At 36.9% G+C, this 23,725-nt stretch overlaps 1 protein-coding gene across 1 annotated transcript in view; it reads right to left on the reverse strand.

Moving 5' to 3' along the window:
• Positions 1–23,725, reverse strand: part of sf3b3 (splicing factor 3b, subunit 3) — a 64,758-nt gene that overhangs the window by 35,870 nt on the left and 5,163 nt on the right. Inside the window, exons 4-16 of the mRNA XM_059334467.1 lie at positions 23,283–23,453; positions 22,305–22,477; positions 20,830–20,971; positions 18,729–18,841; positions 16,044–16,181; positions 15,796–15,899; positions 14,580–14,745; positions 13,791–13,886; positions 11,578–11,650; positions 6,043–6,194; positions 4,249–4,404; positions 2,912–3,067; positions 102–245 (exon numbers count right to left, since the gene is read on the reverse strand). Coding sequence (XP_059190450.1) covers positions 102–245; positions 2,912–3,067; positions 4,249–4,404; positions 6,043–6,194; positions 11,578–11,650; positions 13,791–13,886; positions 14,580–14,745; positions 15,796–15,899; positions 16,044–16,181; positions 18,729–18,841; positions 20,830–20,971; positions 22,305–22,477; positions 23,283–23,453 — 1,784 coding nt within the window. The remainder of the gene's footprint in view (positions 1–101; positions 246–2,911; positions 3,068–4,248; positions 4,405–6,042; positions 6,195–11,577; positions 11,651–13,790; positions 13,887–14,579; positions 14,746–15,795; positions 15,900–16,043; positions 16,182–18,728; positions 18,842–20,829; positions 20,972–22,304; positions 22,478–23,282; positions 23,454–23,725) is intronic.

The following is a 23,725-nucleotide window of genomic DNA, read 5'->3' on the forward strand; positions in this document are numbered from 1 at the left end:
TTTTCAATTCAATTCTGGAAAAGTTGGTGTGTTCTAAAACTTTTGACCAGTAGTGTAAGTGTGTAACATTTCTGTAAGTGTGTGGGCAAAAGTAAGAATACCTGAAGCCCTATGTTGAGGTAGAGGAAGCCGATGGTTCCCTTCTCTCCAAGTTCATCCTGTTTCTCCACCCCTCCCATCTCCACGATACACAGGCTCTCTGGCTGGGCCGGCAGCGCCTGCATACTCAGCGGCTGTAAACAGTCCTGAGCAGGACAAAGATTCAAAGAGAGGGTTGAGAATGTTTCCACATCCAGGAGGTCGCCAGCATAAACACAAAGAGCAGCTTCAACAAAGTGCACACACATGAATATGTAGATAAAAGAGGTTCTCTTCCTTTACAGCAGCTATTCTCAACCTTGGGGTCGGGACCCCAATTGGGGTCGCGAGATGATTTCTGGGGGTCGCCAAATCATTTGTTTTAGTCTTTTTGGTCACTTAATGTCTTTTTTTGTTCATTTTGTGTCTTTTTAGGTAATTTTGTGTCTTTTTTTTTCATTTCGTGTCTTTTTTGGTAATTTGGTTTCCTTTTTTTTGTCATTTTGTGTCTTTTTTTGGTCATTTTGTGTCTTTTTTTGGTCATTGTGTGTCTTTTCTGGTCATTTTGTGTCTTTTTTGATCATTTTGTGGTCAATTTGTGTCTTTTTTTATCATTTTGTGGTCAATTTGTGTCTTTTTTGTCATTTTGTGTCTTTTTTTGGTAATTTTGTGTCTTTTTTGGTAATTTTGTGTCTTTTTTGTGGTAATTTTGTGTCTTTTTTGGTAATTTTGTGTCTTTTTTGGTCATTTTGTGTCTTTTTTGATCATTTTGTGGTCAATTTGTGTCTTTTTTATCATTTTGTGGTCAATTTGTGTCTTTTTTTGGTAATTTTGTGTCTTTTTAGGTCATTTTGTGGGTTTTTTTGGTCATTTTGTGTCTTTTTTTTGGTCATTTTGTGTCTTTTTCTGGTCATTTTGTGTCTTTTCTGGTAATTTTGTGGTCAATTTGTGTCTTTTTTTATCATTTTGTGGTCAATTTGTGTCTTTTTTTGGTAATTTGGTTTCCTTTTTTGGTCATTTTGTGTCTTTTTAGGTCATTTTGTGGGTTTTTTTGGTCATTTTGTGTCTTTTTCTGGTCATTTTGTGTCTTTTCTGGTAATTTTGTGTCTTTTTTGTTATCATTTTGTGGTCAATTTGTGTCTTTTTTGGTCATTTTGTGGTCATTTTGTGTCTTTTTTGGTCATTTTGTGGTCAATTTGCGGCTTTTTTGGTCATTTTGTGTCTTTTCTGGTAGTTTTGTTTCCTTTTTTTGGTCATTTTGTTTCTTTTTTGGGTGATCTGAACTGTGCGTGTGAGATTCTGTTCAGTGAGTGGGGGTCACGGACAACATGCATGTTAAATCAGGGGTCGCGACTCAAAAAGGTTGAGAACTACTGCTTTAGAGGACTATAACAACCAAAAGCAATGTTAGACAGCTGATATTATGCCTGTTCTTCAACCTATCGATTGGTCGATGGGGCAGAAAAAAATCTGCATTCAATGAGTTTGGAGGTTCTTCAGTTACTCTGCTTAACGGGTAGGTCTGTCTGTGTTTTTTCCCTGTGAACCAGAGTTTATTTCCCTCGTATTTCTGACTGAGTGGCTAATGTCACACTATTGTTCATGCAGCCTAAAACAACTTAACATCAACATTACGTCTTGGCACCAGATCAGCAATCAATCAATCAATCAAAGGGTGTCAGAGGGTCGGAGACATGGACGACAAGAGTCGGATTGTTGAAGTGGAACAGCATCAATCATTTATGACATACAGTGCCGAACTCAAACTGTTAGAAGGGCAGGGGCCAAAAAATAAAAAGGGACCATTCTGCACAACATGGGGCCCCACCAGCACGCAAAAAGCTCTGATGCATCTTGTATGATGAAATATTAGCATTAGCAATTTGTACATTTTTAAGTAAAATGCATCTATTTTGTGCACTTTGAGAGCTAAATGAGAGCAAACATCTAGAGGGCACCAAATAATTTTTTGCACGTGTAAAGGGCAGCCAGTAAGGCACCTCCTCTTGTTTTCACCACTCTAAAGGCACTTTAGAACACTTTTTCAACCATGGTTGCAGAGTGTTTAAAAAAAAAAAAAAAGTTTAGCTATTGCAAAAGCTGCCACTCATCACGGTCACCCAACCGTTCAACCACAGTGGAGGCGGGGCTCGACAAACACCACAAAAACAAACCGTCACAATAATAACACTGCTGGCTAAAAAGGTCACACGGGCCTATCCTCTCGCACTGCTTTTAGTTATTCCTGATCATAGCAAACAGCTGAAGTGTGTCTGAGCTGAAATAATACCCTGGTGAATATAAAGGGCAAAGGTTATGTGGCTGGTAATCCTTCGGAGCAGGGAAAGCAGGGAGTGAAATTAGATATTCTCTCCTGAGGGATGGGTGCAATGGTAAAGTTTTGATGGATATTTATTGTTGCTGACCTTAAAATAAACCAAACGCACATGTTTTGACTGTAGGGTCAAACTGAAGTCATGTCAATCAATTACCACCAATAATTGTTTTTGAAGTTTCTCTGTTAAAAGTACAACAATGACCTTGATGCCTGCAATAACTGTGGTTTTAAGCCAGATGCTGCTGTGTTATGATTATATTTATTTGGTTGTGGAAATGATTGGATGGCTGCAGAATAAAAGGTGATTTATTGCTCACCACCACAGAGCCAGAAGGACTGAACAACTTAATCTGAAGCAATTGTACGACAATATTTCACTCAACTGACAATCATTTGTTTCCAGCCCTTCAGGGAGGAAATGGCCAACGCAAAGAGCATTTCATTGTTATGTGTAAGGGTTGAACATGCTGATGTGTTTAGTGTTTCTGTTCATACCGAAGGGTCCAGGGAGATGATTCGGACGGTGTTGTCGACCAGTCCCACGGCCAAGAACCGTGATCGCTGCTCACCAGGAGGAACGTTAGCCAGACTCATACAGACCACGTCTGCAGACATCTCTTTCCGCTCCGTGTACTCGTTCAACTGGCCAGACTACAGAGACAAAAAGAGAGAGACACACGATTACTATGCTGTGTTTATGATGCTGTCAGAGATCGATTTAGTCTGCCTTCAATAGAAATTTCAGTCACATTTAAATGTCACTTTCTTTAACCCTTTGATGCACAACATCTTGACACCCCTTGTAATACACAACATGGGTCAAAAATGACCCTCATTCATTTTGCATGTTATTTAATGCTTGCTGTGTGTTTCTGTGTTCTATCTTTTGACATCTACTTATTTTATGATTGAATATTCCAAGTATTCTTTAAATATCTTGTTTCTGATAACAACAGATCATTATTTCCATTTTGCCTCTCATACTTTATGAAGAAAAAAAGTTTTTGTATTATTACATAGCTAACTACTTGGCTCAGTAGCTTGCTAAGCTAACTACTTAGCCAAGAAGATAGCTAAGTAGTTAACTTAGCAAGCTATTTAGCTAAATAATTACCCAAGGAGTTAGCTAAGTAGTTAGCTTAACAAGCTACGTAGCCAAGAAGTTAGCTTAGTAGTTATCTTAGCAAACTACTTAGCTAAAAAATGGATATGGGTATATGGATATATTTTTTACCCATGTTGGACATTAGAAGGGTAGTGACACAAAAAGGGATTTTATTCAAAAATAAATAAAGGAAAACCTAAAAATAGGATGTATGATGATCAAAAACAAACTAATTGAGGAAAACCTGGAATACTGAATGATGAAAATAATTTATTGCAAAGAACAAAAAACATAAAAAAACATAAAAACTATCGGGTCAGTTTAGACCCATGTTGTGCATCAAAGGGTTAAATACAAATGTATTGATGATGTGTACTTTATCAAGGTTTGAGCATTTAAAAAAAGGTGAAATTTATTACTGGCCACAAGCTCCAAAAAAGGGGCTGTATTACTTCCTGAATACAGTGGTGACAATGTTTCAAGATTGTGTTAAGTTAGACACACAAAAAACCTTAAAAACCTAAAACGTGTCAATGTCATTCTATTCACTGGTATCAAAATGCCAATGTGAAAAATACAATCTATCCTTTATTCTAGACTTATATTTGAGGTCTGCTGCAGTAGACTGCCCTAAAATCTTTGAGATTCTATTGAGATCTGCAAAGTAAGTGACTTGATAAATACGAAGTTGAAATTTCCAAAGACATGCTGAAAAAACATTTCTCACCGGGTCCATCTCAAAGTAGACCAGCTCGCCACCAGTCAGTGCAATGACGACCTGCCGCTGGTTCACAGCACAGCGGACGATCGTCTTTTTACCGGGAGTCTTCCACTCGTTCACACGCTTGTCTGCTCGGATGTGACGGATACCATCTGGGTACACCTGTAGGAGGAGCAGGGAGGGAAAGAGAAGAAGAAATAAGATGAAAAAAAGTAAGTAGTAGGATGGGGGATTGTTTCATTATTCAACACATCCTGCATACTTCAGCTCAGCTGTTCTCAACCTTGGGGTCGGGACCCCAATTGTGGTCGCGAGATGATTTCTGGGGGTCGCCAAATCATTTTGGAACTCTGTCTCCACTGTGTTAAAGTGTTCATGTGTTAATGTGTTTTAGTCTTTTTGGTCACTTAATGTCTTTTTTTTTAATATCATTTTGTGTCTTTTTTGGATAATTTTCTGGTCAATTTGTGTCTTTTTTGGTATTTTTGTTTCCTTTTTTTTGGGTAATTTTGTGTCTTTTTTTAGTCATTTTGTGTCTTTTTTGGTAAATTTGTTTCTTTTTGGGGTCATTTTGTGCTTTTTTTGTCATTTTGTGTCTTTTTGGGGTCATTTTGTGTCTTTTTAGTCATTTTTTACAATTTTTTTTTATCATTTTGAGGTCAATTTGTGTCTTTTTTGGTAATTTTGTTTCCTTTATTGGGTCATTTTGTGTCTTTTTTGGGTGATCTGAACTGTGCGTGTGAGATTGTGTTCAGTGAGTGGGGGTCGCGGACAACATGCATGTTAAATTGGGGGTCGGGACTCAAAAAGGTTGAGAACTACTGCTTCAGCTGACTGTTGCTCTGCTGACATGTACAGCAACCTCAACAATATAAATATTTAGGGCTGGGCGACATATCGATATAAAAATGATTTCGATAGATTTTTAAATGTGATATGGAATTAGACCATATTGCATAAATCGATTTAGTTCTTTTCTTTTTCTTTTAAATATAAATGCTGCCCTTATTAGGGTTTGTCATATTTAGTTATTTTGGAATGTTTGTTATTCTTTTCTCATATAAATATATTTGTTTCGGAAAAAGATTTACCCGTTTTATTTCATAGGATATTTTAAGATAAGATATTTTTTTTTATTTTTATTTAAATGTGCACTTTATGAAGCTTTGATTTAAAAAAAGAAAAATACTGTACTCTTGTTATTATACAGTATTTATGTTCACTTATATAAACGGTTTCAATAAAACTGCTTTATTGGCTTTATTTGGCTTTGACTTTGACTGAACATTTGCTCTCATTTTGAGATAAAAATATCGAGGTGTATATCGTATATCGATATTCAGCCTAAATATATTGGGATATGACTTTTGGTCCATATCGCCCAGCTCTATAAATATTACGTAAAGACAATTTAGGTAAAGTAAACAAAGCTGGATATAAAGTTACAGCAGGGGTGTCAAACTCAAATACACAATGGGCCAAAATGTAAAACTTGAATAAAATCGCGGGCCAACATTGAACAAATAAACCTTTTAATATATACCAAACATGTTTTGCTTTAACATTAAATATGGAACCAGCAACGCTTATAAACATACAATATATAACTAAATAGTGCAGACATGCAAAATAAAAATTTAAAATAAAAAACACATCAATGCCATTAATTTACAATAATAATATAATTTGGTATTGCCTCGCGGGCCAAATAAAATTACACTGCGGGCCAGAGTTTGACACCCCTGAGTTACAGTATCATTGAAGGTGCAAATAAAGCAGTAAAAGGAAAATTCCACCCACCTGCACCAGAGCGTCTTCACCGAGCAGCGAGCAGGAGAGAGTTGGCGTTGTTCCAAGAAAGCCAGAATCTGTCACTTCCTCCACGGTCTCCCCGATGGAGAGAACCAGAGTAGCGTTGACGAAAGACACAATGATGTAGGCATCAAACTCATCTAATGGTAGACAAACAAAGAGAGAAGAACTGATTAGAGCAGGGGTAGGCAATTCATTTTCCCAAGGGGCCACATGACCAATACCACAAAGGTTGCAGGGGCCGGACCAAAACTCTGAACTAAATTCTGCTCAATATTAATGTAATCGCTTTATGAAATACAGTAAATTATCTGGTTTTGAGCTGCTACTGATAGGAACACATGTTATGATGAGACTGTTAATGTGGAGTAAATCAAGTATATATATATGTACATTTTCTAGGCGTTTTACAATGTTGTGATGCTTTTATTTTGAAAGGGTGCTGTCCAGTGTGAAACGGGTGCTTTGATTTTGAAAGGTAGTGACAGGAAGTAACAGGTGGAACGGTTAAATGAAAAACGAACGGTAAATAATAGCGAGTGTGTAGTAATTTATATAAAGTTGATATAAAGTATCAAAAAGGCTTCTATAGTGGCTGACTGACAGGACACAAGGTTTGTTAAAGTTTATTTTATTCTGTCATATATATTAGTGGCTATATTTGTTGTCTTAACTATAGTAAAAGTGCTTGTTAGCTCAAGTGCTAATGCTAATGTTTGTTATTGTTTTCCACCTCGTAGCTCTTACGGTGGATTCACAAGGTGACCAAGGAATGTATTAACTTGTTAATTGTTAATTTATTAACTTTTTAGGTGTTTAAAAGGTGTTTTTGACAAGGTAGCGAGGTAACTCGGTTAACTTATACGTAAAATCGCCTTCAAAATAAAAGCACTGCGGTTGTATTGATTTCTAATTTCTGGGTAACCTCATGCGGGCCGGACAAGGACAGCCAACGGGCCGGATGTGGCCCGCGGGCCGCCCAATGCCCAGGTCTGGATAAGAACAATAAAGCTGATATAGACGTACTGAGGCATAAGACATATGATGACTGCTAAACCCCTCCGACCTCTGCAGCTCATCCAGAATGCAGCTGCTCCGTTGGTCTTCAATCATCCTGCATTTTCTCACACAACACCCCTCCTCCCTCCCTCCACTGGTTACCAGATAACACACCCAGTCCGTCAGAATACTGTCAACAAGATGTATACTGGAGGCTATGCATTAGTGAATGTGATTCAGATTCAGATGTTTTTTATTCTTGAACTAAAAAACATGTTAGGAGGCAGCATCAGACACAAGGATGCAATGAGACTGGGCCTATCGTTCATAGTTCTGTGATTTCCCTGATGTTCATGAACGCAACATACACTAAGGGGCTGAGAAGCCTGTCAGTCATTGTCGTTCTCATGACAACGGGTTGTTTTGAGGTGGGCGGGACCTGGGGATGTCCCGAGAGCTGACAGGCGAGAGAGCCCAGCTAACGGTTGGTAAGTTCATGATAATGACAGAATTGGTTAGCTTGTTTTGGTGTTAGCTACGGCCCACAGTAGCCTGTTTGTTCACGAATAAAGCAAAATGTAATGTAAAAATGTAATGGATGGACAGAGACATGTTCTTGTGTCGGCCCAGCTCGCTCTGAACTTCAAACTGAGGTGCTACCAGAAGTACCAGGTACTATCCACAACTTTTTTTTTCTTGCAGGAAAAACAAAAAGCAAGATGAGGTGAGCTGTGCCAGTTCTATGCAGTAGAAATGAGGCAAAACAGGCTGAAAGCACAAACACATGGGAAGGACACAACAGCTGTACTAGGGGACCGTAGGTAACTAGCTCTGGCCATTAAAAGCATAATTCAAACCTAAAATACACAACTACTTTGGGTGATGTCTAACGCCTGTTACTGGAGCATTCCATTCCACTCCAGAGTGGGATATGCTTCTCTTTTTTTTGTTTTTAAATAAACATGAACGCAATAAACTCAAAAACAGATGGAATCCGCAATCAATATCAGCTGCGTTTTCAAACCCAAGATATTCAGTTTCTACTTTTTAAATGCTCTTCATGTGTGTCAACTTGTGCCCCCAATTGGGGGTCGTGAGATGATTTCTGGGGGTCACCAAATCATTTTGGAAGTCAGTTCTGTCTCCACTGTGTTAAAGTGTTCATGTGTTTCAGTCTTTTTTGTAATTTAATGTCTTTTTTAGTCATTTTGTGTCTTTTTTTTGTCATTTTGTGTCTTTTTTTTGGGTCATTTTGTGTCTTTTTTTTTTCATTTTTTGATAATTTTGTGGTCAATTTGTGTCTTTTTTGGTAATTTTGTTTACTTATTTGGTAATTTTGTGTCTTTTTTTTGCTAATTTTGTGTCTTTTTTGGTAATTTTGTTTCCTTTTTTTGGTCCTTTTGTGTCTTTTGGTCATTTTGTGTCTTTTTTATCATTTTGTGGTCAATTTGTCTTTGTTGGTCATTTTGTGTCTTTTTTTTTGTCATTTTTTGTCTTTTTTTTTGGTAATTTTGTGTCTTTTTTTGATAATTTTGTGGTCAATTTGTGTCTTTTTTGGTAATTTTGTTTAGTTATTTGGTAATTTTGTGTCTTTTTTGGTAATTTTGTTTCCCCTTTTTTTGGTCCTTTTGTGTCTTTTTTTATCATTTTGTGGTCAATTTGTCATTTTTGGTCATTTTGTGTCTTTTTGGTCATTATGTGTCTTTTTTTTGTCATTTTGTGTCTTTTTTTGGTCATTTTGTGCCTTTTTTTGGTCATTTTGTGCCTTTTTTTTGGTCATTTTGTGTCTGTTTTTGATAATTTTGTGGTCTATTTGTGTCTTTTTTGGTAATTTTGTTTACTTATTTGGTCATTTTGTGTCTTTTTTTGGGTAATTTTGTGTCTTTTTTGGTAATTGAGTGTCTTTTTTGGTAATTTTGTGTCTTTTTTGGGTGATCTGAACTGTGAGATTGTGTTCAGTGAGCGGGGGTCGCAGACAACACACATATTAAATTAGGGTCGCGACTCAAAAAGGTTGAGAACTACTGGTGTAGACAACCTGTTCCATAATGAGCCTCGACCCCACTGAAAAAAAACACACAGACAGACATGATTCTACTGTTTTCTATCCAGTTAATCTTTCATAATGTCTAACTGCTCCGGCCATAAACGTGACACACAAGCTATCATTTTTGTCAAGAGGCTCACAACTTTTATACAGTGAAACATGTGAAACTTGTTAAACACACATTCTCTGAAGCTTTACTGCAGGACTGTTTGTGTTTACTCACTCCACAGTGGGATATTCTTCTTTTTTTGTTTTTAAATAAACATGAACGCAATAAACTCAAAAACAGATGGAATCCGCAATCAATATCAGCTGCGTTTTCAAACCCAAGGTATTCAGTTTCTACTTTTTAAATGCTCTTCATGTGTGTTACTGTGTTGGTAAACTTGTGACCCCAATTGGGGTCGCGAGATGATTTCTGGGGGTCGCCAAATCATTTTGGAAGTCAGCTCTGTCTCCACTGTGTTAAAGTGTTCATGTGTTTCAGTCTTTTTGGTCATTTAATGTCTTTTTTAGTCATTTTGTGTCTTTTTTTGGTCATTTTGTGTCTTTTTTTTGTCATTTTGTGTCTTTTTTTGGTCATTTTGTGGTCAATTTGTGTCTTTTTTGGTCATTTTGTTTACTTATTTGGTAATTTTGTTTCCTTTTTTTGGTCCTTTTGTGTCTTTTGGTCATTTTGTGTCTTTTTTATCATTTTGTGGTCAATTTGTCTTCTTTGGTCATTTTGTGTCTTTTTTAGTCATTTTGTGTCTTTTTTGGTCATTTTGTGTCTTTTTTTGTTCATTTTGTGTCTTTTTTGGTCATTTTGTGTCTTTTTTTGTTCATTTTGTGTCTTTTTTTGATAATTTTGTGGTCAATTTGTGTCTTTTTTGATAATTTTGTTTACTTATTTGGTAATTGTGTCTTTTTTTTGGTAATTTTGTGTGTTTTTTGGTCATTTTGTGTCTTTTTTGGTAATTTTGTTTCCTTTTTTTGGTCCTTTTGTGTCTTTTGGTCAACCCAAGGTATTCAGTTTCTACTTTTTAAAAGCTCTTCAGTGTGTGTTGCTGTGTTGGTAAACTCGTGCTGAGATCAGAGGTGTTGAATCTTTCTCCATTGTTAGTCAGAGAAGAGACATGACAGACTCATCATATCAATAACACTTTGATTTGGGGAATCAGCGCTGGCCATTGAAAGCACAATTAACACTCACTATACACAACTTCTTTGGGTGACATTTATGTTGTAAAAGTTCCTCCAAAGCTGGAGATATATTTGCTGTTTCACCATGTGTTTGCATAGAAAACCAGTTGCATTGTGAACGGAAATTGTGAACATTTCCACTAGAGGGCAGACTGTATAGATCAGGGGTGTCAAACTCTGGCCCGCGGGCCAAATTTGGCCCGCAGTGTAATTTTATTTGGCCCGCGAGGCAATACCAAATTATTATATTATTATTGTACTATAAAAGCCCTTATACGGCGCATTTACCGCTAATACTAGATTTATTGTTATTTTATTTTTAAATGTATTACCCTGTTGAAAAACTTTATTTTGATATTTAAATCAGAAGGATGCAAATAGAAAAGAGGCATACGATTTTTATTTATTTATTATTTAATAAATGACATTGATGTGTTTTTTATTTGAAATTTGATTTTGCATGTCTGCACCATTTAGTTATATATTGTATGTTTATAAGCGTAGCTGGTTCCATATTTAATGTTAAAGCAAAACATGTTTGGTATATATTAAAAGGTTTAAAAGGTATTTGTTCAACGATTTTATTCAAGTTTTACATTTTGGCCCATTGTGTATTTGAGTTTGACACCCCTGATATAGATGGAAGTACAAAAACATTGCAACACTCCAGAAGAGAACCTGGTCTCACAGGAATCCGTGAAATAGCCACGGATTTGCTTAACTCAAAATCCGTGGAATAGCCACGGAATCACTCAAATTTCCTTGAAACTGACACGGATTTCGCTACAATGCAAGTTAATGACAGTCATATCCCGTGGCTATTCCATGGATATTTATTCCTATTGGTTTGTTCCAAGTCACGTGACTTTCAAGGTCCCGGCGGTCAGAACAAAAAACATGGCGGACAGTTCTCTCATTTTTAGTGAAAAAAAATTAATATTTTGACTTAGTTTCTGCATAAAAATGGATTTTGATCACATTTCTAGCGAGAAATATATGTTTTATTTTCTAAATATTCACTCAGTGAATGTACATAATCACTTTGTATGTTGGAATAGCCACGGGATATGACTGTCATTAACTTGCATTGTAGCAAAATCCGTGTCAGTTTCACGGAAATTTGAGTGATTCCGTGGCTATTCCACGGATTTTGAGTTAAACGAATCCGTGGCTATTTCACGGATTCCTGTGAGACCATGTTGCCAGAAGGTTACTTTATTGCAAGTTCTTGCAATTCTTCGAACTGTTAATTTGATTTATGAAAGGAAAAAGATGTCTGAAAGGGGAAACTTTACCTTCCACGTGTCTGCGTACTGTCCACACAGCGTTGGGGTTACCAGGCAGCTCAGACACAGCCATCTCTGATACCTGATAGAGACGGAGCGGGAAGACAGCAAACAGGATGTTGAGTTGATCAAATATCACACACTTTATCATCACACTGAGGGCTTGATCCAAGGATGTTCGGAGGTCTGCCACATGCACACAAGTGCAGCGTGTTGACTGCAAGTTTCAGCCAAATAAAAACGGGTATTTGACCTCCAGCTGAATATTCTTGATTTCTAATTCAACGTCCTTACTCCTTTAAGAAAAAACAAGCAAATGTTTGCAGTACAGGTGCAGTTTGTCGGCCAGTTTGTAGGTCACCTGTGTTTTGGCAGCCCAACACACATTATAGTCTAGACGGAATTGTCCAAAAAGAGAAAGTGAGGAGCATTTATGGGTACAAGTCAGGAACAGGCCTACTTTACTTATTTCAAGGGTGCTGAATCCCAAAAAAAGGGTCAGAGCAAGGATATAGTGGAGGCTCAGTGTCTTTTTTATGTATATTTATATATATATATATATATATATATATATATATATATATATATATATATATATATATATATATATATATGCAAAATACCAAGTTTTAAGGTGAAATTAAGCATTATTTGTGTAATTTTTTTAAGGCCGACATAAATATTCAATCAATATCACTTTTAAATGTTCCAGTTCGTTTTTTTCATATATATATATGCATAAAAAAGAGACTGAGCCTCCACTATATCCTTGCGCTGACCCTAGACTATAGATCTAGAAATGTAATTTCCTCATCTTTGATTGCCTACTTACAAAAAAAACTAAGGGGAAATGGTCCAATCACTGTGCAAGATGGGCAATTTGGTGGCCATTTGATACACAAATTAGAAGGTCAAAAACTCAAAATTTCGCTTGGGAACCATTTTTTTTGGACTCAGCACCCTTGAGATATGTAAGGTAGGCCGGTTCCTGACTTGTACCCATAAATGCTCCTCACTTCTTATAGGAGGCCTTTATTCTGAAATCCGTCTAGACTATTAACTACACCCACCGGCATGAAACAGAAGAAAATAGCATCAAACATAAATGTGCACCTTCTGTGTAGACAACCTGTCCCATATTGTGCCTCTTGATAAAACACACAGACGGACATCCAGTTAATCTTTCCTTATTTCCAACTGCTCGGGGTAAATAAATGTGCCACACAAGATACAATTTATGTCATGAGAGGTTCACGACTTTTATAGCCTGTATGCATTGCACAAAGAACATGTGAAACTTGTTAAACACACATTCTCTGAAGCTCTGCTGCACGGCTGTTTGTGTTTACTCACAGCTGGGCTCCGTGCTAATCAGAGTAAAAACGTTAACAGATACAGAACCAGAAACGCCTTCCACAGCTGATTGTTACCAGTATGTGATAACAGCCTACAAATCAGAGCAAATGACAGACTCAGCTCAGCTTTTATTCAGAGAAGCGACATGAACAAACTCATCACTTTGCAGCCAACAGTGTGTGTGCATCAAGGTTATTATAGTTAACGAAAACTAACGAAATAACGAAAAACTAGAATTGAAAAAACATTTTCGTTAACTGAAATAAAATAAAAACTAGAGTTTTTAAAAAAAAATGATAACTAACTGCAAACTGTATTTTGTGGTTACAAAACTAACTAAAATTATAGTGAAAATGTCCTTAGTTTTCGTTTTTGTCAACTTTTTTCATTCATAATTCAGTGTTTCTATTTGAACATGCAACACATGGTGAATATGTTTACTGAGACTGGGATGTTTACACTAGAACCAAAATTCAAAACACCCAGAACTGTAAGAGTTAATAACCTTATTGGGGCTGAGATGATAAACCAAAGGAAAAAAAGGCAAAATTTATTATGACCTCTTTGAATCTGGCACCCAACAAATACCCCATTAAAAAACAACAACACTAAAACTAATAAAAACTAAACTAAAACTAAGCATTTTCAAAAAAAAACCAACTAAACTAAAACTAGAAAACTCACTCTAAAAACTAACTAAAACCGACTGAATTTGAAAACAAAAATTCACAACAAAATTAAAACTAATGAAAAATCCAAAACTATTACAACCTTGGTGAGTCTGTCCTTGCCTTTATGCATGTTACAAATTATTAAGCGTGTGTGTGTGTGTGTGTGTGTGTGTGTGTGTGTGTGTGTGTGTGTACCTCCAGTCCGTGTCTGAGGACCCTCAGAGTGGAGCGGGGCCCTCGTCCACAAGCAACGTACAACTGTGGCGTATCTTCATTGGCCAAATCAGCAATCTGTTAAAAGTGTAGACAATGAGTCGGTGAGGAAATGCACAAAACCTAGGGGTGGGTAATATGGCCCTAAAAGAATATCACGATATTTCAGGCTATTTTTGCGATAACGATATTCTTGACGATTTTACGAAATACTTAAAAAGATATAGAAAACATGATTTTTTTTTGTCTGTATAAATAAATAATCTAAAATGTAGTGTGAAGTGCAAATTTAAAAAAAAAAAAGTATGAGAAAATAATAAAAATAACCATTTAGGGGTTCCGGGGGCATATTTTAATGACATTTTGTAAAGGAGAATAAAGGTTCTTGTATGTTTTATTTAAGGCATCTTATTTTGACGGTCTTCTTGTAAGTTCTATGGTGGATTCTGTTAACACACTGTGCTCTTATTTTGAAAGCTGTGATGTGTTTAGCGACAGAGAGTAAGTAGCTTTTTGTGATTAAAACAACTTTAATTGTTAGCTAATATTAACCTCACGCCACTACATCAAGAAGTAGGAATGTTGCCAATAGCATGATATGCATTTTTTTTTAACCATGAAAAAAATATACCGATATTATCGTGAACGATACGATATGGCACACCCCTAACAAAAACATTCATATCAGACTTTGTTTTTTTTGTTTTTTTTACAGCAATACTGCTCCCTGGTATGTGGAAGGCCCACACACACACACACACACACACTGACCTGACAGGACATGATGGGTGATAAGTTCTCCTGCTCGTCTACCAGCACCAGGTTTTTGAGAGGTCGGGGCTGGAAGAAGAAGGTGTCTCCCTCTTCTAGCGGCATCGCAGAGGAGAACTCGGGCTCCTCATCGTCATCACCCAGGTGGGCGATCTGGTAAAGGTAACTAAAGTAAACAAAAGGTAGAAGATGAGGAAAAAAAACAAAGAACGAAAGCAAAAGACAAATGATGACAGGAATTCTGAGCTGAGCTGAGAGGGTATTCCATTTTTCCACCAAACTGAAAGTTTTCAAGCGCAGAATAAAACAACTACAATATGAATGAATGTAAAGAGTGAAGAAGATTAATGTATTATGCAGGCTTGGAATTTCGTCATTAATGGGCAAGGCCATTTGGGCTTCCTGTTCACACTTATTTTAAGGGCACAAAGGCCACATGACAGGGCATAAAGGCCGTTTGGTTAAATTACGCTGGTTTTACCTTTCAGATTAATACCTTAACATTCTCATTCACCAAGAAACATTAATGCACAATATATTAAATATATTAGAAAGGACCTTTTTGGAAAATGACAAATGAACCTGTTTTGAAAAGACGGCAAATGCATATATTTTGAAAAGGTGTCAAAATGAATCTCCTGCCTGAGTTCATCTAAGAGTAAGGAAAGAGAAATGCCTCCTCCTGCCATAAAAAGGAACCTGCTGAGGTGAAGTTTACATCAGCTAAATGTGGAGCCCTTGTTCCTGAGGTAGGGAAGACGTTAGCGCATCCCAACTAGCTAGCTATCGCTAGTTTTCATGACGCAAAAATGTAACGTTAACGAGTCGACTTTAAATAGGCTAATACAATGGTAATTACCTATCAATAGTACTTTCTATAAAAACGTAAATGTTAAGTTCTGTCAAATACTACCACATACTTCAGTCACAACATATCAAAACAGCTTGTCCCGCTAGCTTACCTGTGCTGCATCAACACATGGCTCATTTGAATATTCAATGAGCCATGTGTTGATGGGCACACGTCTCGAAGGACAGGGAGTGGGTCGGGTTAGCGTTGTGTTTACTGGAACTTTGACAGGGGAGCAAAGGCCACCTTGGCCGTAAATTGAACATTTTTTCACAGGGCATCAAGGCCAGAGTGTGGGGCAACGACGGCCATGGCAGTCGTGGCCGTGGTGAAATTCCCACCCCGGTATTATGACGAATGACTTACTGGTTTCCAAATTCTGAAGACACGAACAAGAAGCCGGTCTTCAGGACACACATGGCTGTTGCTACGGGGATCGTGTCGAAGTATTTCAGCCTGATTTCTGTGACCTGAGAAACAACACAAAACCCCTTTAAATAAACATTTCAGTCCACAGAAAATGCATCAATACAAACTTGTAACTGTAGAATCATATACTTCAATACTCAGTAAGTAGAATATGACACCCACATACACCCTTCATATTTGCTCACCATTTCTTCGTCCGTTTCCAGGGTAACCTTAAAGATGTCTCCCTGCTCTGTCTGGGCCAGGAAGAAGAACATGGACTTGGTCTTGTGGGTGGCGGAGCAGACAAATATCATGCCACGCTCCGGGTCGTCCAGGTCGTTCTGCAGGATGGGACCGATAACAAAAAAACAGAAGAATAAAAATAAATGTGTATACAGAGACAAAAAAGTCAGTTCTGTCTCCACTGTGTTAAAGTGTTCATGTGTTTCAGTCTTTTTGGTCATTTAATGTCTTTTTTTGGTCATTGTGGGTTTTTTTTTTGTCATTTTGTGTCTTTTTTTGATCATTTTGTGGTCAATTTGTGTCTTTTTTAGTCATTTTGTTTCTTTTTTTGGACATTTTGTGTCTTTTTTTTTTAAAGTCATTTTATGTCTTTTTTTAAAAGTCATTTTGTGTCTTTTTTTGGTGATCTGAACTGTGCGCGTGAGATTGTGTTCAGTGAGTGGGAGTCGCAGACAACATACATATTAAATTGGGGGTCGCGTCTCAAAAAGGTTGAGAACTAACTGGTGTAGACAACCTGTTCCATAATGAGCCTCGACCCCATTGAAAAAACACACAGACAGACATGATTCTACTGTTTTCTAGCCAGTTAATCTTTCATAATGTCTAACTGCTCGGGCCATAAACGTGACACACAAGCTATAATTTTTGTCAAGAGGCTCACAACTTTTATCCAGTGAAACATCTGAAACTTGTTAAACACTCATTCTCTGAAGCTTTACTGCAGGACTGTTTGTGTTTACTCACAGCTGGGCTAATCAATCTGATCTGTGCTAATCAGAGTAAAAACGTTAACAGATGCAGAACCAGAAATGCCGATTGATGGCTGCTGTTTGTTACCAGTTTACACTCTTTACTGCTATGCTGGCCCTACTTATGTTTGAAATGAATGCACTCTAAAGACCACGAGTCTATTCTGCCCTACAAAGCTTAACTGTAGAAACTACATTTTTTTCGTCAAAATTGAGCTATAACTAAAAATGAACTCATTGATGTCTGTTTTATCTTGTGACAAAGGTTTAGATTTCAATTTTGCTTTATTTCAGATAAATAATTATATAAAAACCACAAAATCCAACTAAAAACCAAGCAGTAATCGCACTTACCACAGTCTGCTTTGGATATATATATATACTAATTTAAACATAAAAACAATAGAAATTCTAAGTTTATTTGAAAGGGAAATTATTATCTAGATAGTGATGAAGTAAAAAAGTGAGATGAAATGATATGAAGACTAAAATATAACATTTATTTATAAAATTAAGTCTAAAATACACAAATATTTGAATAGAGTTGTTAACCACTTTTAAATACACTTATAAGAATTAAATGTTTATTCACTGAAAACAAAATATAAAAGCTGAAAACAGACAACAACATTGTAGTTACTGCACGCACACACACACACACACACACACACATACACACACACACACACACAGCCTAAGTCCTTCTCCCACACACTGAGGAGAGAAAGCAGGAGAAAAATGGAGTTCTCAATTTTGCCTCGGGTACCTGGTTGCCATTTGGGAATTTTTTGGTACTTTTGTGTGTGAGACAAAAAGCCTAAGGGCAAGCACAGTACACATCATGTATGTGCATTTATATACTGTAAATGTAAAAAAAAAATTGTATATAATAAAGTAAAAGTAAAATAGTATATTATAGTAATTTACATGTTCTTTTTTTACCATTACCTTTAGGCTTCTACTATACTATACTGTGTGTGTGTGTGTGTGTGTGTGTGTGTGTGTGTGTGTGTGTGTGTGTGTGTGTGTGTGTGTGTCAGCTATAGTCATCCATAGTACTGGATTATAACCCAACTACTCACCAAGGTTATAATAGTTTTGGATTTTTCATTAGTTTTAGTTTTAATTTCGTTGTCACTTTTTGTTTTCAAATTCAGTTTTTAGAGTGAGTTTGCTAGTTTTAATTAGTTTTTATTTTTTTGAAAATGTTCAGTTTTAGTTTCGTTTTTATTAGTTTTAGTGTCAGTTTTAGTTTTTTTTTAGTGGGGTATTTGTTGGGTGCCAGATTCAATAAAGTCACAATAAATGTTTCCTTTATTTCCTTTGTCTGATCCATCTCAGCCCCAATAAGGTTATTAAGTCATAAAACCAGATGGAGAAAACTGATTTCATATCAACCAAAAAGGTTCATGTATGAAAAAAGTTGACAAAGACGAAAACGAAGGACATTTTCACTATAATTTTAGTTAGTTTTAGTTAGTTTTGTAACCACAAAATACAGTTTCAGTTAGTTATCGTTTTTTCAAAAACTCGTTTTTATTTTTATTTCGGTTAACGCAAATGTTTTTTCAATTCTAGTTTTCGTTATTTTGTTAGTTTTCGTGAACTATAATAACCTTGCTACTCACACTACTTAAATTATAGGTTTTTTGTTTTGTTCTGTGTATTTGTTGTTCGCTTCCATTTTTATTTAATTATTTGTTTATTGTAATTCTTCTTACTATTAGTTATTCCTTATCTAATTTCATTTTATTTATTTATTTTTTTTACTTGTTACACTTGACACGGTTTTGACTCTCGTAATGTCATCTCTTGATTTTGTTATGTCACTGAAAAATCAATAAACAAATGTTTAAAAAAAAATAAAAATTATAGTTTGTGTGAAGGACTCACCCTGCGTCGTGGGATTGGGCATCGAATGTCGGGCTGGTCTCCAAAATTCTTGTACGTGATGTAGTTTTCAGAGCAGATCAGAACTCCACTGGGCCCGTCTGAACCACCAGGAACTACACAGAGGAGCATTAAGTAGGATATGAATGAATTAATGAATGCAATGAACTCAAAAACAGATGTAATCCAAAAGCTATATGAGCTGTTTTCCAATCCAGGGTTTCCTGTTTCTCCTTTTAACTTGCTCCTCAATGTGTGTTGGTACAGTGGTGCTGGGATCAGAGGTGTTAAATCTTTCTCCATTGGTAGTCAGAGAAGAGACATGACAAACTCATCATATCAACACAACTTAAACCAGGCCAACAACCCTCTGGAACTCCAACAGGCTGAGTGTGTTACCTTACAGCCGCAGGCTCTTCTGGAAACAACTTGAATGTTGTGACCAGTTTTCATTCCTGACAACTACCAACTAGGGCTGCGCCGATTGCAATTTTCTGGCCGATCACCGATTTTTAAAAAGCCTGACCTGCCGATTCCGATTTTGGCCAATACCGATTTTTTTTCTAACTCACAGCATACACCTTCAATGTTTGAATCTTATTATATTGAAAAACAATAACACAGCAGTATTTTTCTTTAACAAATAAAAGAAAATCACAATGTCTGAAGTAGTTAATAAAATATTGAACTTAAAATAAATAGCAACAATTTACAGGACAAACTAACAAAAGAACTGCAACCATAAATAACTAATAGACAACTAGGGAGGGCATCGATTTTCGAATATTCGAATAGCCATTATCATAAATCAATAAATAATAATCATAAAAGATCGAATAGTTCATCATATCTTGAAGAAAAAAAAGTTGTATTACTGGTGCCTTCCACACGGGGGCAGCGTAGCATTTGATGATACAGTGAGGCGGCAGAAAGAAGAAGAAGAAACAAACATAGGAGGGTTTTCCACGGCAGGGCGGGACAAGTTAGCCCCCAGAGGGATTTAGAGACTCTGGAGGTGACGTTTGGTTTTCGCCATCGCTAACTATGCACAACGTCAGCAGCTGAAAGCAGCATGGCTAATTATGCACAAAGTCTCCGCTGATCATAAACATAGTGACCGGTGCTTGTTGTAAACAAACAAAGATCGCTAAGTGAACACCTCCTGCAGCAGCAGCACATACACACTGTACTGCTACAGAGCTAACTGTTAGCCTGTTAGCACATACACACTGTACTGCTACAGAGCTAACTGTTAGCCTGTTAGCACATACACACTGTACTGCTACAGAGCTAACTGTTAGCACATACACACTGTACTGCTACAGAGCTAACTGTTAGCCTGTTAGCACATACACACTGTACTGCTACAGAGCTAACTGTTAGCCTGTTAGCACATACACACTGTACTGCTACGGAGCTAACTGTTAGCCTGTTAGAACATACACACTGTACTGCTACAGAGCTAACTGTTAGCCTGTTAGCACATACATACTGTACTGCTACAGAGCTAACTGTTAGCCTGTTAGCACATACACACTGTACTGCTACAGAGCTAACTGTTAGCCTGTTAGCACATACACACTGCTCTGCTACAGAGCTAACTGTTAGCCTGTTAGCACATACACACTGCTCTGCTACAGAGCTAACTGTTAGCCTGTTAGCACATACACACTGTACTGCTACAGAGCTAACTGTTAGCCTGTTAGCACATACACACTGCTCTGCTACAGAGCTAACTGAAGCTAACTGCCGCTAACGACGGCTTTTCTTAACAAGCCCGCCTCGCCTCCAGCTCGTTAAGAAGAGTAGGAAGGAGTTGCTGGATTCGTCTCCAGTCACTTTCTTGAAAAATAGTTGCTAAGGGGGTCTGAAAAGTTACTGAATTTAGCAACAAAGTTGGGAGCACTGCTTCGCCGGTGGGGGGTTATTATCTAGGTAGATAAGATCGGTTTGATGTAAAGGAATCGGCCGATCCCCATCCCGCAAAATTAAGGAAATCGGCGCCGATCGATCGGTGCACCCCTACTACCGAGCAACTGATAATTGATGAAAGTATTCTTTCGTCCTTGCAGTGTGCAACCACAAGTACCTAAAAGCTGCTTACCAGTGATGAGGAAATTCCCATGCTCTTCCAAAGCCTCGCTGTACTTGCGGACCACGTGGTTCAAGCCGAGGTCCAGCTCGTAGAAGGTGAGCGTCTGTTGTGTGTTGGCGGCAGCTTCTCCTGTTGGGTCATTGTCAGCTTCCTGGAATGAGTAAATAACAACAAACAGGATCAGAAGGTTTCAAAATGAGTCCAGTGTTAGGCCTAAAATAGCCTAAGACACTATGGGAGGGGTGGCAACTTTAACCCATAAGAACCCAGAACCAGTGATCCTTAAAGGAAAATTATAGGGGATATACCACAGAACAAGTGGACCACATAGAACACATTTATGATGTTTGGAAAAAATTAATAAATAAATACTATACCTAAATGTCAAAGATTTGTGATGTGACATATAAGTTACAATGGGTGTTTATGGTATTTCTGTTTATAATATTTCTTATTTTAAAATTAAAAAAACTAGACACATTTTCTGCTTACAGAAACACAAATTTATTTGCCTTTTTGTTTGCTTCTCTAGAACATTTATCAAAATTGTGACATTAATAGTGCTGTTTAACAAGTTCTTTCTCAGATTTGTTTTTAAGTAACAAAATAATAACAAATAAATAATAAATAAAACCAAATAACCATGTGCCTTTTTGTTTGCATCTCCATAACATTTATCAAAATTGTGACTTTAATTTGTTCAGGAAATATGGTGGGAACAAGTTAAATGCAATACAGGACAAACTATTAACGGATTGGAATTGTTAAATGGGTTTAAACTTAGCCTCGTAACAAAAAAATAAGCTTTTTGAAATTAGCTACTTTTTCACATTTGTTTCCAGTCACAGCCACATTTTGGAGAAGTCACATGACCACCACATGTATATGCATGTATACGTCACTTAGGGGTTTAATGAGTTAATGTGAAGCATAAAGCTGAATATGGGAGATTCTAGAAGATTTAAAGTGTTTGTTACACGGGCGTCACCATAGGTTAAACTAATTAAACCATAACAAAAATGGTTTAAAAAAAACACACATGCTATAGCATCAGGATAGCCTTTAATAGGCTTTAAAATTGAACACGTGCTGAGATCAGAGAGGTTAAATCTTTCTCCAGTTATTGTCAGAGAAGAGACATGACAAACTCATCACATCTACAACACATTTTAATGATGTAAAAAACTGAACAACATCATTATTATCTTTATTTTATTTTTTTTCTGATTTTCAAGTTGCCTATCAATTTAGGTATAAGAATGTCTTTGTAAGAGTACTGTGATAGAGTTTAAATGCTTTTGCAAGGATGTGATTTTGATTTTATTTATATTATTATTTTTTTAAACCATTTCTTTTTTATGTTTTGATGAAAAGACTTGACATGTTGACAAGATGTAGAGCAACATGTACGTGCCGTTTTGTTTTTCTACAAATAAAAAGTTTAATAAAAAAAACTGAATAACGTTGACTTGTGATGATCTTACCTCATAGTCCATCTCCAGGCAGGCAAACATGGGATTTTCAAAGCCGACATCGACTCCCACTACATGGTAGACGAGTGTGTTTGCTTTATGGGCTTCCAGAGGAGAGGAGATGGTGAGCCTGGCAGCGGCGTCTCTGTTCAGAATATAAACCAGCTTCTGTTTCTCTATCGCTCCTAAACAGGGGAGAGACACAGGGCAGCAGGAAGGCTTTAGTTCATTTAGCCCAGTAGTTCTCAACCTTTTTGAGTCGCGACCCCTAATTTAACATGCATGTTGTCCGCGACCCCCGCTCACTGAACACAATCTCACATGCGCAGTTCAGATCACCCAAAAAAGAAACAAAATGACCTAAAAAGACACAAAATGACCACAAAAAGACACAAATTGACCAAAAAAAAGACACAAAATGACTACAAAATGACAAAAAAAAGAAACAAAATGACCAAAAAAAAGAAACAAAATGACCAAAAATAAAGACACAAAATGACTAAAAAAAGAAACAAAATGACTAAAAAAAGAAACAAAATGACCAAAAAAGGAAACAAAGTGACCAAAAAAGACACAAAATGACCACAAAATGACCAAAAAAGACACAAATTGACCACAAAATGATCAAAAAAAAGACACAAAATGACCAAAAAAAAGAAACAAAATGACCAAAAATAAAGACACAAAATGACTAAAAAAAGACACAAAATGACCAAAAAAAGGAAACCAAATTACCAAAAAAGACACAAATTGACCACAAAATGATAAAAAAAAAAAGACACCAAATGACCTAAAAAGACACAAAATGAAAAAAAAAAAAAAAAAAGACATTAAGTGACCAAAAAGACTAAAACAAATGATTTTTTCACATTTCTGTTTCCAGTCACACCCACATATCGGAGAAGTCACTTCTTGTCACAGTCATATGACCACCACACCAGGGAGTTGAGTATACGTAGATTAGGGATTTAATGAGTTATTACTTCGTACCTATCATAACAGCTCTTCCTTTTGGGTCGACGGCCAGGAACTGTCCCGGGACGATGCGCCTGCAGCCGCTCTTCCCAAATGTTTCCTGGTGGATCTTCTCAAACATGTTTTTGGATGGATGATATTCCAGGATGACAATACGACCGCTGTCACTTCCCACAACGATGTAGTCTACAAACATCAAGAAACACAGATGAATAATAACAAAAACAAAGGCAGTGCACGTCATCAAGTTGTGTTTGTCCCAAATGCCTCCATCTCTGGAGGAGAGAGGAGAAATGTTGGTGCACACAGTGGCTAACTCTGAACATGCAACAGTCTATTTCAGGAGTCGGCAACCTTTACTAACAAAAGAGCCACTGTCTGAACGAACGAACGTTATGAGCCGTCCAGAGCCCTTAGGTGATCTGGGACAGGTCTACTTACATTCCCCAGAGTTATAT

Source organism: Centropristis striata, chromosome 6, assembly GCF_030273125.1.
Source record: "Centropristis striata isolate RG_2023a ecotype Rhode Island chromosome 6, C.striata_1.0, whole genome shotgun sequence".
NCBI lineage: Eukaryota > Metazoa > Chordata > Actinopteri > Perciformes > Serranidae > Centropristis > Centropristis striata.